At 40.3% G+C, this 14860-nt stretch overlaps 1 protein-coding gene across 2 annotated transcripts in view; it reads right to left on the minus strand.

Moving 5' to 3' along the window:
- The window catches only part of FGD3 (FYVE, RhoGEF and PH domain containing 3), a 104037-nt gene that overhangs the window by 51430 nt on the left and 37747 nt on the right, over positions 1–14860 (minus strand). For both annotated transcript variants that reach the window (XM_033140883.1, XM_033140882.1), the window contains exon 2: positions 2251–2421. In XM_033140883.1, coding sequence (XP_032996774.1) covers positions 2251–2421 — 171 coding nt within the window. The remainder of the gene's footprint in view (positions 1–2250; positions 2422–14860) is intronic.

The raw sequence follows: 14860 nt of genomic DNA on the forward strand, positions 1-14860 counted from the left end.
GATAGAGTTAATAGCGATTTTTTAAAAGATCTTCTCTCATGCTTATTCTTCTGGAAATTCAGAAAGCAAATCAAGAATTGTCCATATTCCTTTCTTTTTCCTGCCCCCACCTCTTTAAGGTATACCGGTAAACTGCAGAAATTTCCTTCCTCTTTTGCTGCTGCACTAAACATGCTACTGTAAGAAAGCACTTACCAAGTACTGCTCTCTACTCTTTTGGTGGGGGCGGGAAAGAGCATTAGTCCTACTGCAGCAGTCTTTTGGAAAATGCAGCAAGCCATGCGAGGTCCTCATATTGTTCACAAGTAAATAGTAGTTTTTCAAGCATGCAAGTGGTAACCCATAGCAACAGGGTTCATGTCATCTGACTGTTCCATACAGCCAGAAGCAACTTAACTTAACCGGCCTTTAAACTAGATACTGTAAAAAAAAGGGCAATTAACTCCAGTTGTTTACATCCTTCAACAGTTGCTGGCAAAATACGCTCAGGTTCAGACTGCTTAATGAGGAAAAGGGTAAAGTTGAAAATTTTGAACCTCTCTCTAAAGCGTGTTGGGTTCAACATTTTTAAAAAACCATGCACTGTATTTTTGTATAATATCATCAACATACATGACACTTTACATAGAAAAAAATGCAAAAAAGACAGGAATTTAAATAAAATGTTTAACTGAGTAGGAAACAACAAAGTAAAACATAAAATGTTGTCAGCTTCCTCTTAACGTGAAGCAGGTGAAGGGTGCTTGGGTGGGGATGGGACAAAAGTGGCTAAAATGGGGGGAAAGGGTTTGGAAAACTATTATGTTTTAACACTTACTGGCACTGAAAGTGCTACGGTATGAATATATCACCAGCAATGGACAAAGCAAAGTAAGGATATAAAAATTGATGTCCAGGAGGAACATTTTGCATTGCAATTTGTCAGATAACCCATTAAAATATATGTTGGAACACTGATTTCTGCCTTAGAGGAGTTCATTAAAGAACATCAGCTTACAAGACATCATTTTGGGGCATTAAGGTTAGAATCCATCAAGGGGTCTGGTTTCCAGGTTCAGAGGGAACTGGTTATTAGTCCCAAAGAAGCATGATCCCAGGTAAGGTACAAAAATGGCAACCCCTAGGCAGAAAGTGGTCGCATGATAGGCAGGAGGTAAAGTTGCAATATTTTTTCCTCAGCAGAAACGCATCATTCATTCAATCTGTATGCCAGACCTGGAGTTGGTGAAAGAAATGTGTGGTTGTGAGTGGATGGAAGGGCTTCCAGGCAGTATCCTGTTAAAGGATATCATTTGATTATTAATGATGCAACCCATCTTTTTCTATACATAAGGGTATAGAAAACAATTTAATACATCTTGCAGATTGTGAAATTTAGACTGCATACACACTATTCCTTCAAAGCACATTCTTTCCCTCAAACAATTCTGGGCACTGCAGTTTATCCTTCACTGCCTTGCAATTCTTAGCAAACCCTTAACAAACCACAGTGCTCAGAATTCTTTGAAGAGGAAAAATGTGCTTTGAATATGTTTTAAAGGTATACTGTGTGCGCAGTCATACATTTCTCATACAACAGATCCCGGAGAAATCTCTTTGGAATGAACATTTTTTAAAAAAAATATTAATTACCCTTAGACTGGATTTCAACTGCTAACACGTTATTTCAATTCAATTTAGTATGCTATACTTTTTTAGTTCAGAAGCAGCCATTCTTCAAGATTGTCCTGGCCCACCTGCCATGTGCAAATGTCTCAATCCCAGAAGGTTTTAATGGAAGAGAATGGCAGCAAATTAGTCTATGATACAAAACATGCCTTCGAGGTGAATAGTGGGCCAATGGTGCACTGCAGAGACGTGAAAGTGAAACCCAAACTGTACCCTTCTGTTCCATTGCTATCAACCCAGCTGAAGTAATGAACCTCTGTGCCACTGCAATGTGCTTCAGATCAAAACTTACACCACTTATGCTACTTTCTGAATAGCCATGTGAAGTCCAGCCCTCACTATTATTACTATAATTATTATTAAATTTCTATACTGCCTTTCATCCAAGGATCGCAGGGAGGTTTACAATATAACACCACAAAAATACTAAACACAGTAACAAACAAAAACAATACCCCACCTAGTTATCGCAATCCAAACATGGAAGCCCTCTAGCTCATATAGCCTCTCAGAAGGCCTAATGGGGTGGCCATGCATCTTTCAACACATTTTTTTAAAAAATAACACCCATAAATTACAAACCTTGGGGTTTTGGCAGAGGATGCTTTTTGGCCAAATGGCATTTGGTTTTAGGCTTTCTTCCAGGTTGAAGAGTGCACTGAATGGGATCCACACGCTGCAACTCACTACAAGTTTCCAGCACTGTCCTTGAGTCAATGTGACATTTGATTTGAAAAGAAGAATGAGGGCAACCTGGAATAAAGAAATGAATTTGTATTTACTTCCTCCTTTTGTGAATGAGTAAGCAAAAGACTCTTGTCACATGAACTGATCTAATGATTGACACACCTACGTCAAAGTCATCAGTTTAAATCCATCCATCCCTACTGTCATCATGCAAAGGATGGCTGATGACAGAAAGATAACAGCTTTCATGAACAATTTTTCAAGAACAGTATTACATAATCTGCATTGAGGTTATTCTACAATCAAGTGGTGTATACATTTTATGAAATAAACAAATAATCCAAATAAGGGCTGCGGAAACTGTGACCCTGAAGGCATGATGTTGGATTGCATGACCAATTGTCAGGGATGATGGGAGTTGTAGTCTGGCAATGTCTGGAGGGCCACAGATTTCTCACCCTTGCTCTAAATTTATTAAAATATTCTAACCTTGAATGACTGTGGGGATACCCAAATAATTAAAAAACAAAACAAAACAGGGGCCATGTCAACCCCCACCTCTGATGTCCATGTGTTGAAAAATTCAAAATATTATATTATATAACACACTACCAGTTAGGTATTATCAGGACCTGATTGGTCATTTAACCAACTGAGCTGGTGTGTTTGCTCATTCAAAGTACCAGAAGGAAAAGAAAAAAAACCATTATGAATATATGCGCCATCAGTGTTGCATTTCAGAAGTTCTGAGGATCTGCCCTCTTCCTTAACCCAATATGGTTAATGTTCATGAGCAACTCAAAAAGTAATGTTATTCATATTTTTACTTCAATTTCAAGAAAAATGAAAACAAACCCATATGTCCCCTTAAAAGGACCAGGTTGAAAATAACAGTACAGCTCTATGTGGTCTGTCTGCTTATCTCAAAGAGTCAATACTAGTGATAAGTGGCCAACCAATGACCACAAAAAACCAGAATCATAGAATCATAGAGTTGGAAGGCACACCAAGGGTGATCTAGTCCAACCCCCTGCAATGCAGGAATCTCCACTAAAGTATCCATGAAACCAATACCCTGGTTCATGCAAGCAGTGTAATGTCACACAAACATACATACATGTCTACATACCCCCTTCTGTGAACTCTGAAACCACAACTTGCCAAAGTTCCCATTCACAAAAAAGTAACTGCAATGCATCATGTGAATTCATGACTTAGATGTTACAGTGGTCATTACTTAGCATCATTTATCTCTCTGCCTCTGTCTCTCTGTTTGTCTGTCTGTCTGTCTCTCATTCTCAAGGGTTACACACTTGTTAGTCAAAGACTAAAAAGAATCGCACTTGCATATCAAGGTTGAAATGCAGCTAGAAGGTGAGGAAGAGAGGAGACCAAAGGAGTTGTGTGTCCACTCCTGGCTTCATGACTGCAGCCACAGCACACAGCACTTGCCAGATGAAAGAGTGGGGGAGAGAGGGGCCTGGGAACTGGGTCTGTGTGGTCACTCAGCAGAGCTGCAGGCTGAGTGGAAGGGTTTGAGCAACCATCCCTGGACTGCTTATTCTCAAAATTGAATCATTACAGGCTGTTTGTGAAATAGTGGTTCAATAGAAGTAAAATCATTCTTTCGTCCTTCTACTTTTAAAAGCATTATTTGTTTCTAATACTTGCTTCGGCAATGCATCCATGTATCACAAACTGATAAAAGTGGCGTTTTCTGGGATGGTGCAAGCTAACAGCTCAGTTGTTTTAAATGGACCTCATCAATCCACATCAGCTAACAATGTTTCTCGGAGAATGCAAAGAACACGGTTCAGTGAACTCCTAGTTTATGATTAAAAAGCCACTTCCTTATCAAAAGCCACCACCTACGTCATAAGTGAAAACAAGAAACAAGCAATGCTTTTTTTAAAAAAAAAACCCAACCCAACATCATGCAATACAAGCAAGCTCCACAGTACAATCTTCCACTACCCCCCCAAAAAAAATACTTATGATGACATTTTATTAATATTAATAATAATAATAATTTATAACTGCACTACAAATATAGGCACAGTACAGAAATAAAAATTCCCAATCCTGTCCACAGGTTCACAATCTAAAGTGCATGAGACAAATAGCAGGGGCACAACAATAACAAAATAATTGCCTCTTCTCTTCTGGGCTGCCTACGGGACAAGTATAGCACAACCCTAAAAGTGGCAGGACCCCGAGGGAAGGGAAGGGAAGTCTCTCATGTAGAGAGACTGGGAGAGGAGAGGAAGGTTCCCATGTGAGAGCTGGAAAAGTCTGCCTTTTCTGCAGGGGATTAAGAGTTAGTTTTGTACAAAAAGAAATATTGCATATGGTTTCTGAACTTTACATATACAGTGGTACCTCGAGTTACATACGCTTCAGGTTACATACGCTTCAGGTTTCAAACTCCGCTAACCCAGAAATAATGCTTCAGGTTAAGAACTTTGCTTCAGGATAAGAACAGAAATCTTGCTCTGGCGGCGCAGCGGCAGCGGGAGGCCCCATTAGCTAAAGTGGTGCTTCAGGTTAAGAACAGTTTCAGGTTAAGAACGGACCCCCGGAACGAATTAAGTACGTAACCAGAGGTACCACTGTACTGCTGTTGATTTCCCCCTCTATTACAGTAATTTGTAGGGGTTTGTTGTTAAGAAATGTGTATTAGCCTGAATCTGAGAAAAACATGGAATAATTCATGCTATTTTACAGGGTTTGTTGAGTTAATTGTTGGGGTGCTGGTGCAAATAATTTTACATCACTGCTTACTTAGTATGTTTTCATTATATATTATATATTATCTACTATCATTTTTTACTATGTATTGCTTATTATTCTGACTTGTAATTTACATTACTGTTTTAAATTTTTTTTGTATTGTACAGCTATTATGTTAAGTATTGGCACACGTTGTTTATCATGTTCTATGTTGCAAACTGCCCTATGGCCTTTTGGCAAATAATTGTTTGGGGGTGGGATGGGGACACAAGTTCACTTAAATCATTCAGCTAAAATAACAGAATCAGCCAGTGAAAACAATGATACACTTTGATCACCACCAGAACTTTAGACAAACACAAAACTAAATCATTTTGATGGCTTTGGTATTTCAATCATGAAGCTTATTGGAAGGATTGGTAAGGTTTTTATTCAAATCTCAAAACAAAATCGAAAATTCTTTCTAGTAGCACCTTAGAGACCAACTGAGTTTGTTCCTGGTAAATCTCAATAAGACAATTTCTACTCTGAAGTAAATGCCAATAAAATCTTGTTTGCTTAAGTGTTCTCTTTTATTTTATTTCGGCACAAAAGATCATTGGATCCAAGCTTACAACCATTTTAGTTAAATTAATGTTTAAAAACATATATTTAAGAGTTCATGCACTATTATTCTGAAATGTATTGGGAGTGCAACATCAGTTAATAAATATTTTTACAGCAGTTCATCCATCATGCCAAGACTGAGTGCTGTTAAATTCCAGTCCTGAATTAGGAGTTCAAAAAGCGATATGCAATATATCCCTACTATTATGCTTGCAAAAACAGTGAAAACCAGTTCAAAAATAAGACAATTAAACATGTACATAAATATACACATGTGTATTTTGAATACTGCAACTAGAGATGGAGGAAGATCATGATTCAGACTGGATCATGAGTCCATTTTAGTCCTGTGGATACCATTACAAGGTGGTATGAGGGCTGCAGCACTGGCTTTGTCCATTTCTCACCGCTTTTACAAAGCTCCAGAAGTCACCCAGTCACTCACAGCCTTGTGTGGTAAGTGTGCTGGGCTCCTTGCTGCTGCGTGCTTTGAAAGAATTGAGCAAGTTCCCCTAGGAGCGACGGCGCCTGATGACATTCTATTGCTCCCAGAAGGAGCTGTATTAGGGAAAACATGGCTGCCTCCATGTAAAAACTAAGGGCTGCCATTCTTTTTACCTTGTATGAGGTCCCTCTGAGAGCCAGCGTGGTGCAGTGGACCTGGGAGACCAGGGTTCATATCCCCACCTGGCCATGAAGCTCACTGGGTGACCTTGGGCCAGTCACTCACTGCCTCTCAGCCTAAGCTGCCTCATAGGGCTGTTGTAAGGATAAAATGGGGAGCAGGAGAACTACGTACGCTATCTTGAGCTTCTTGGAGAAAGAGGAAGGACAGAAATGAAATGAAATGCTTGGTGCCACCTGTGCTGGTAAGGTACTATCCCATCTAATCAGCCCATTCATCAAAATTATCTAATTCATATCATATGCTATCTAGCCACAGCAACCAACAGCCACAGTTAAGACAAACTGGCCTTATCCAAGACATGTAACTATGTCACACAATAGCAAGAAACTACTCACTTACAAACACTATGTAGCCTGGCCTGAGCTATTGATATGTCGCCTTACATATCCTATTTGGGACGTTGCTCTTTAATTCAGCTAACTTGGACACTCACACTTAGACCACACATCTGAAAACAAGAAGCAAGAGTGAATCTGTCAATGGGAACCAAATCATCTCAGGGATTAATATTTTGTTTCCAAATGAAGTAACTCTTTAGGGCTGTTTAGGTTTTTAAATTAAAACCTTTATCTTTTAACAATTCCAGTTCAAACAATGTAACTATAAACAGCCAATTAATATATGCAACGCATATATTAAAATACTCTTCATAGCCAGGAAATGACACATAATTAGCAACAGACACTAAAGGAAAAAGCAACTAAATGCCTGGACAAAAAGACAGGTCCTCAGCTACTGCCTAAAACTCATAAGAGGAGGTGAAAGCCATATCTCAAGACAGAAGGGTTTTTGGGTTGTCACAAAGAGAGTCTCAGCAAGCTGCGACACCATCAGGTCTCTCCTCCCCCACAGATGGGCAGGTCGATATGAGAGAAGGTCAGGGTGTTTTCAAGTGCTTGCAGCACTTACTAAGTACACCGTGAGCACCCAGATATGAAGAAGATTGTTGGGTGGAGGGAGGGGTGGTCAATAAAAGCATTCCAGTACAATCTGTAGTTGCACCTTTAATGGTGAAAGCAAGCCAGCAAGCAATACTTACGTGCGCTTCAGTTGTTTCCAGATATAAAACGCATGCTCCACTGTGAACTTTCACTTCACCCGCTCCCAAAGAGACATCTCGTTTCTACTTCTGCTTTGCTCTATGCACTACCTTTGCATTTAACAGGAACTGAGCTTTTGTAAAAACACATGAACTGCAGTTGTCATAGCAAAGACTGATAAAAATCAACCCGCTTTGTATCCCTGAAGAACTTTGCTTAATAAATAAAAGGATGCTATTTCATGTTAAGGAGAAGCAAATGCTGTTTAAAAACCATTTGTTTTAAAACAAAACATGGCTTGCACAATACACTAAAGTAGGAAACTAATATTTTTGTAAGGAAACCTTCAACTTTTGAGATCAGCTAGACGGAGAAAATGGGAGGCTTGAGAGAAGCACCACTGTTGCTTAGTGAGATAGGATAATTATAGACCAAGCAAGAAGTCTTTTGGCATGCATCAGTATCATAATGCCTTTCATAAAAGCACCAATGTTTTAATCTCAGCTATTGACAGAGCAAAATTATCCTTATTGATTAAAAAGTTGGCCTAGTTTAAGATGTATAAAGGGAAAGTATACAAGTAAGCATGCCCAGACTCACGAAGATTAAGTGAGAGAAGAACTTACTAGAATGTATCAATAAAATGTTCCCATGAAACAAGAAAACAGAAACAAGCACTGTGTATTTCAAGTAGTAAAACCCATCACACACCTTGATGCAATTTACGTGTGTACATGAAAAGAAACAATTAAAACTACCCAGGTCAGGGAGCAAGGTTGTACACACATGGAAACTGAGTCCTTTTCCCGCCTCGACATAGTCCACACACAATCTAGATCCTCTTAAGAATCTGGTTTCATTGCAGGAATAAAAACACATTGCTGATTGATTCTGAATTGCCCTGCAGTGTGTCCACTGAAAACAGAGGGGGGCAGTTGTGGCAATGGGACCCGTGCCAAATGACACTGTGGGTCAATGTATACCAAGATCACAATCACACTTCCTTCTTTGTTTACCTGAGAGTTGGGCAGCAAAGGAAAGGCTTGGATACCTAATCAAAGGGAGGGATTTCAAACGCATATCAAGTAACCACAACCACCCTTGTGGATGGCAGGATCTAGAATCAATCTAGATTGAAAGCAGCACGTTGGGGGGCGAGCATGAATGATTCTGGATAGAGGGGAAACTACATTGTTGTGCTACAAACAAGCGTGCACACAGCGTAAGACAGAGGGAAGGAGGACTTATGGGCCCATATGCATTGTGGGTTGATGGCTGCCTCTCTTAGTGGATGGGATCAGGATGCACAATTAGTGCACATCAGAGACAAGCTCAATCACTGGGAATAAAACTAGAAGTCTGTGAGTTTGGGGTGGGGATGGGAAGGAAGCTGCAAAAGTAATCTGCCTCTGTTTGAGATTATGCCTTGCATAAGTGGGAAGAAATGCCAACATTGGTGTATTTGTCCAGGTGGTCCTGAATAAAGACTTTATAAATATTGTTTCTGTTCCATTCCTAGATTAAGATTTGTGGTTGTACCTAGAGTTGTAGCTGGACTCAAGGGATGCATTGGGCTGGCCAGAAGACCATTTTCAGGACAAGAGAAAATATGGTGGTTTAATTTGATCTTTTTGGGAGTGTGCCTTGAAACCCCTTTGTGCAGCAGCAGTAAATCAGTGCAGATATGAAGCTTCATGAAACCCTTGGGCAAAAGGCCACCCAGGAAAATGCAGTTTCAGGTTGGCGACTGTGCTTTTAGACACTTATTTTCAGGAACTGTTTCCAGATTTGGGAACACTGTTCTGCTCTCTGCAGTAGAATGCCAGTATGCTTACATTTATTAAAAATATAACTTTGCAAGGGATTGTAACTGATGAGATTTTGTGGGTGTATTTTGGAATGGCAAAGAAAAATGTTTGATGGCTGTGACTGGTGCCCTTCTTCCAACCAGAAACTAAACCCAGATAAGAATTGCACCCCTGAAACCTTCCCCATACCAGTGTGGTGATTATAAACATATAATTTTATATCCTGAAGAATCATTGCTTCTCTGTATGTTAATACTACTTAAGCAATCTGATCCCAGTTTTCTTTTTAATGTGGATGAATAATCTGCTCATAGTATGAATGTCTTTTGTTATTCAGGCCTAAATTTCTTCTCTTCGTAATCATCTGTGCCACTGAGAAATCTAGCAGCTGCTCTGGCCTTCCATACTGAGCTTACATACCACACTTCTGACTGCAGAAATCCATTGTTGTGACTTATAAGTATGTTGTCCAGAGCACAAAAACAGCTCAAATTAAATGAGGTCTGCAGTTAATTAGACAGTTGACTTTTGCATGAAGGTGCATCAAAGCTCCAGAACTATCAAGCCAAAGTACAATGTAACTATCAAACATAATCATTTGACAAAGGCACCCAAGATACCTCTAATATCAACACTGTACATTCATCACCATATTTGGAAGGCAGCTGTGACTAAGGGTTTACTAAAGGGAAGGAGTTGGATTGGAATATAGAGAAAAACATACATCCTTTGGCAGAAACTATCTGACTTGGTCTCTAAAGACTAATTATGCATCTTGAAACGAAAACCACTGGCATGGTAATATTCCATGAATACAAAGAAATTACTTAGAGAAAAAGCAAGTACATTTCCTATTCACTGAGTAAACTGGGTGAGAACAAAAGAAGACCTGAAGATAACATAGATGGGGTAAACAGCTTCTCTTTGTGTACCCGAAAAAGGAAACATGAAAACAAAAAACAATAATACTCAAAGGAGATCAAATTAAAAACAAATCCACCATTTATCTAAAGTCTCCAAAGTTCTGTTAGTTTATAATATATGACAATCTGATTACAAATTTATTTATTAGGAGCCTGTTGGCACTTTAAATTATAACAGATTTATTGTGGCACCAACTTATGTCTACTTTATCAGGACTGGGATATTCGTAGGGAAACCAAAATGCTTGTTTACAAAGCTATTGTACTACCAACCTTACTATATGCTTGTGAAACATGGACCACTTATAAACGGCATCTCTAACTCCTCGAAAGATTCCATCAACGGTGTCTCCGAAAAATTTTACACATCACTTGGGAAGACAGGCGAACTAATATCAGTGTACTGGAAGAAGCAAAGATCACCAGTGTTGAAGCAATGATTCTTCAACATCAACTTTGTTGGTCTGGTCATGTTATGTGAATGTCCAATGATCGTCTTCCAAAGCAACTACTCTATTCCGAACTTAAAAATGGAAAGCGTAATGCTGGTGGTTAACAAAAGAGGTTTAAAGACTCTCTCAAGGCAAATCTTTAAAACATAGTATAAATACTGACAACTGGGAAACACTGGCCTGCGAGCACTCCAGTTGGAGAACAGCCTTTACCAAAGGCGTCATGGGCTTTGAAGAGATTCAACTCAGAACGCAAGGGAAAAACGTGCTAAGAGGAAGACACGCTTGGCAAATCCACACCTTGATCAACTCCTACCCGGAAACCAATGTCCCCACTGGGGAAGGACATGTGGATCCAGAATTGGCCTCCACAGTCACTTACGGACTCATTGTTAAAACCGTGTTTATGGAAGACAATCTTACTCGGCTACGAGTGATCGCCAAAGAAGAAGAAGAAGAAGACTTTATCAGATGCATGAAGTAGAAGGATGGTGGAGAATTTCATTCTGTTTGTTCTTTAATGCCAAACTACCTAATTTGCACTTGTTGTGCTTTTCCAAATGTGAGGAACACGATCAGGCTAAAAGAAAGCAACAATAAAACTCTATGTATTTCAATATAATGAGGCAAAACCAGAGAGATGAAGCAATACTCCAGAGACTTGGGGAAGGGCAGTCTCTCGGTGGTCCACCATTTCTTTTGTAGAAATATCCCAGGATCAATCTCTGAAATCTGCAAGTAGGGCGGGAAATGTCTCATGTCTGAAACCCTGGGTAGCCACTTCTGGTGAGTGTAGACCAGGGGTAGACAACCTTTTTATACCTACCGCCCACTAATGCATCTTTCTTGATGGTAAAATTTCCTTACCACCCACCAATGCTTGATGGAATGAGGATTCAGCTTGTGCCGTAAAACCCCCTACAGCCCATCTAGAATCCTGAAACGCCCACTAGTGGGTGGTAGGGACCAGGTTGACAACCCTTCGTGTAGTAAACAATACTGAGTTAGATAGGCCAATAATTCATAGAGTCATAGAATTGCAGAATTGGAAGTGATAGTCCAGGCCCCTACAAAACAGGAATCTTTTGTCCAACTTGGACATAATAATAATAATAATAATAATAATATATTTATAACCCGCCCATCAGGCTGGATTTCCCCAGCCACTCTGGGTAGCTTCCAACAAAAGATTAAAAATACATTAAAACATCAGTCATTAAAAACTTCCCTAAACAGGGCTGCCGTCAGATGTCTTCTAAATGTCATATACAGTAGTTGTTTATGCACAAGAAAGCTCATACCAAGAACAAATATAGTTGGTCTCTAAGGTGCTACTGGAAGGATTTTTTGATTTTATATTTTGTTTTGACTATGGCAAACCAACACAGCTACCTACCTGTATCTGATGGGAGGGCGTTCCGCAGGGCGGGCGCCACTACCAAGAAGGCCCTCTGCCTGGTTCCCTGTAACTTGGCTTCTCACAGTGAGGGAACCTCCAGAAGGCCCTCAGCACTGGACCTCCGTGTCCGGGTTGAACGATGGGGGTGGAGATGCTCCTTCAGGTATACTGGGCCAAGGCCCATGCTCTACCAACTGAGCTATCCCAGCTATAAGGCAGCTTCCTTTGTCTATTTTCCACAAATACATGTGCACTCCAAGTGGCTTATAGAAAATAAACAGTCTAGAACAATACAGTCTGAGAATAGGGAACTCTGGGCTTCCAGTTCCTGTCTTGAGCCACGGCGATGGCGATGGCTCTTTCAACATCATAGAGAGGCACAGGTTGAAAAAAGGGGATAGAAGGGGTTAAACCATCCCCTATAAACCTCTCAGGGTACAAAAGGTACTGGTGACCCACCCGTCGTCTCAATGGCTCGCCCCCACATGGATCAGTGCAGGGACAGGTGGAGGCACTAGGTGCTACACACTTCGCCCTGATGCGAAACCACCACCCCCAAATTGCCATTGGATGCTGTGATGTTCCTATGGACCCACTGAAGTTCCTATAGAGATTATAAACTTGGTTAAGCAATGCCCACAAATTACACAGCAAGCTAGAACCAAGCCACATGTGTCATCTTTTACAAGGTGATGGTTCATGACTCATACCATCTTATGACCACAGTTAATGAGCTCACCGCAGAGAATGACAAGATTTAAGAAGGAGGTAAAGTAAATCCAACACACATAACTAAAGCGTTGGCAGTCAGGATCCCCCCCCCTTCAAATGAGAACTCATCCAACCTGCATGGAAAAGAAACGAAATTACTTACATTCAGGTTGGTGAGTAAGAGCCAAATCCTCTCCCACAAACAAAAGAGAGTACTGTATCCAAGTTACTGAAAAGAGGAGTGAACTACAACGTCTAGACATTTTGTGTCACAGCACCAAGACATTTTAGATCATATTTACACATAGTTTAGGGATCAGCTGCAGATTCAGAATGCTAGCTTACATCTTGAGCTAACTATGCTTGCTAACAGTATACCATAAGACAGGGGTGGAAAGCCTTTTTGTATCCACGAGCACATTTACAAACTAGAAAAGCTGGCATGGGTACCACACACACACACCCCAACCTATTCTATTAGCTACAATAGAATTCTTCATTCAAGCCAAATTTCAGTATTACCAAAATCATCAGGTTATTTTTGCTCACTAGATTTTTGTTTCATTTAATTCTTTCAACTGCAAAATAGCTATGTGGAATTTGTGGCCTGTTAATGCTGAGTCTAAGTGACGACTGGCAAATCTACTTTGGATTGTGATGTATTTTAATGCATTTTAATCTTTGATTTATTGTCTCATTGTGAACTGACCTGCCATTATTGATGTGGGGCGGTATAAAATGTTTTAAATTATTATTACTATTACTGCCACCCCTTTTCAGATGTTCAGTAGTGCTCAATTTGTTTAAAGTAACACGAAGAAGAATATGGGACTGTCACGCATTCATGCTTTTGTACAACTGCAAACCTACGTAAACACATAGTGTTCCCAATTATGTGGAGACAAGCAGAACATGTAGACAGGTTGCAGAAACACAAGCAAAGGTGTGCATTGCTAGGCGGACTGCTGCAGAGATGCTTCCTCCACTGATCATGCATCACACTGCCAGAACATATGAAAAGGCCTCACGTGGCATCACCAGGCCCATTCCAGGCAAAGGGAAATGTGGATACATCAGTTATCTTTCAGTCGCTTACACGTTCTTCTGGGAAATATGTAGGGCTGCTCCACTTGTTACATATATTCAGTAAAGAGTATTTCTAAATGATGAGTTTTCTGTGCTAAAAGGATGGTACAAATCTCTTGTCCCATTCGTCTAGTTCCTCATCAAAGGGATGTGCCAGCCCCACCACCACTATGATGGTGCCAATGCAGACAAGAAACAAGTCAGCAGAGAATAGTGTACATATGCCCGAGACTGTCAGCGCTCCAACAACAAGACAACAAACAGATTCAAAACAACTAAAACAGCTCTAACAAATCTAATATAACAAAGGCGGCAGCAAAACAACACCATGTAAATAGCAACTGAGCAATATTTGCCTCCAAGATCAGTGAAGCATCAATCTGACAAAGGCATCTTTCCAAGGCGAGCAGAGAATGGCACATCTGTGCTATGTAATTCAGTTAAACACGCATAGCCTAAATAATTCACAGATTCAAAAGCAGCTCTTGCAAGACACACCAAGAGCTGTAGTTTACTAAAAAGCCTTCCTAGATAGCTCCTTTAAAATGTGAAGAGGTTGGGTTTACCAAAATAGTTGACCTGAGCCAAAACTGATGTTCACATGGATGTTCAGCAAAGCTCTCTCTCATCCTGCAAAAATGGCCCACCTTCTAGCTGAAGCAACTGCATTATATTCCCATGACTTTTGAGCACTGTGAAAGACAATGAACTCCCCCCCCCTCCTTACAGTGCAGCATGTGAAATGCAGCATGCCCAGTTGCCTCAGCAATTGTGAGGTGTCTTGCCTTCTTCCTTTCCTTTCCTTTCCTTTCCTTTCCTTTCCTTTCCTTTCCTTTCCTTTCCTTTCCTTTCCTCATACAATGGGAGAAGGTTTCACCCTCTGGACAAACACACAGAGGTGAGGTGAAAGTGCTTGCTGTGGGAGAGGGAAGGAAGAAGGCAAATGAGCACCACTCTCAGTCTTCCTATGCTACACTGCAAGGATGGGTTCATAGCCCCTCTTGGCAATGGAATATGTTGAGCAATTTGGTTCAGCAATTCAGGAAAATATTCTTCTCCTTT

The sequence above is a fragment of the Lacerta agilis genome, chromosome 2 (assembly GCF_009819535.1).
Source record: "Lacerta agilis isolate rLacAgi1 chromosome 2, rLacAgi1.pri, whole genome shotgun sequence".
NCBI lineage: Eukaryota > Metazoa > Chordata > Lepidosauria > Squamata > Lacertidae > Lacerta > Lacerta agilis.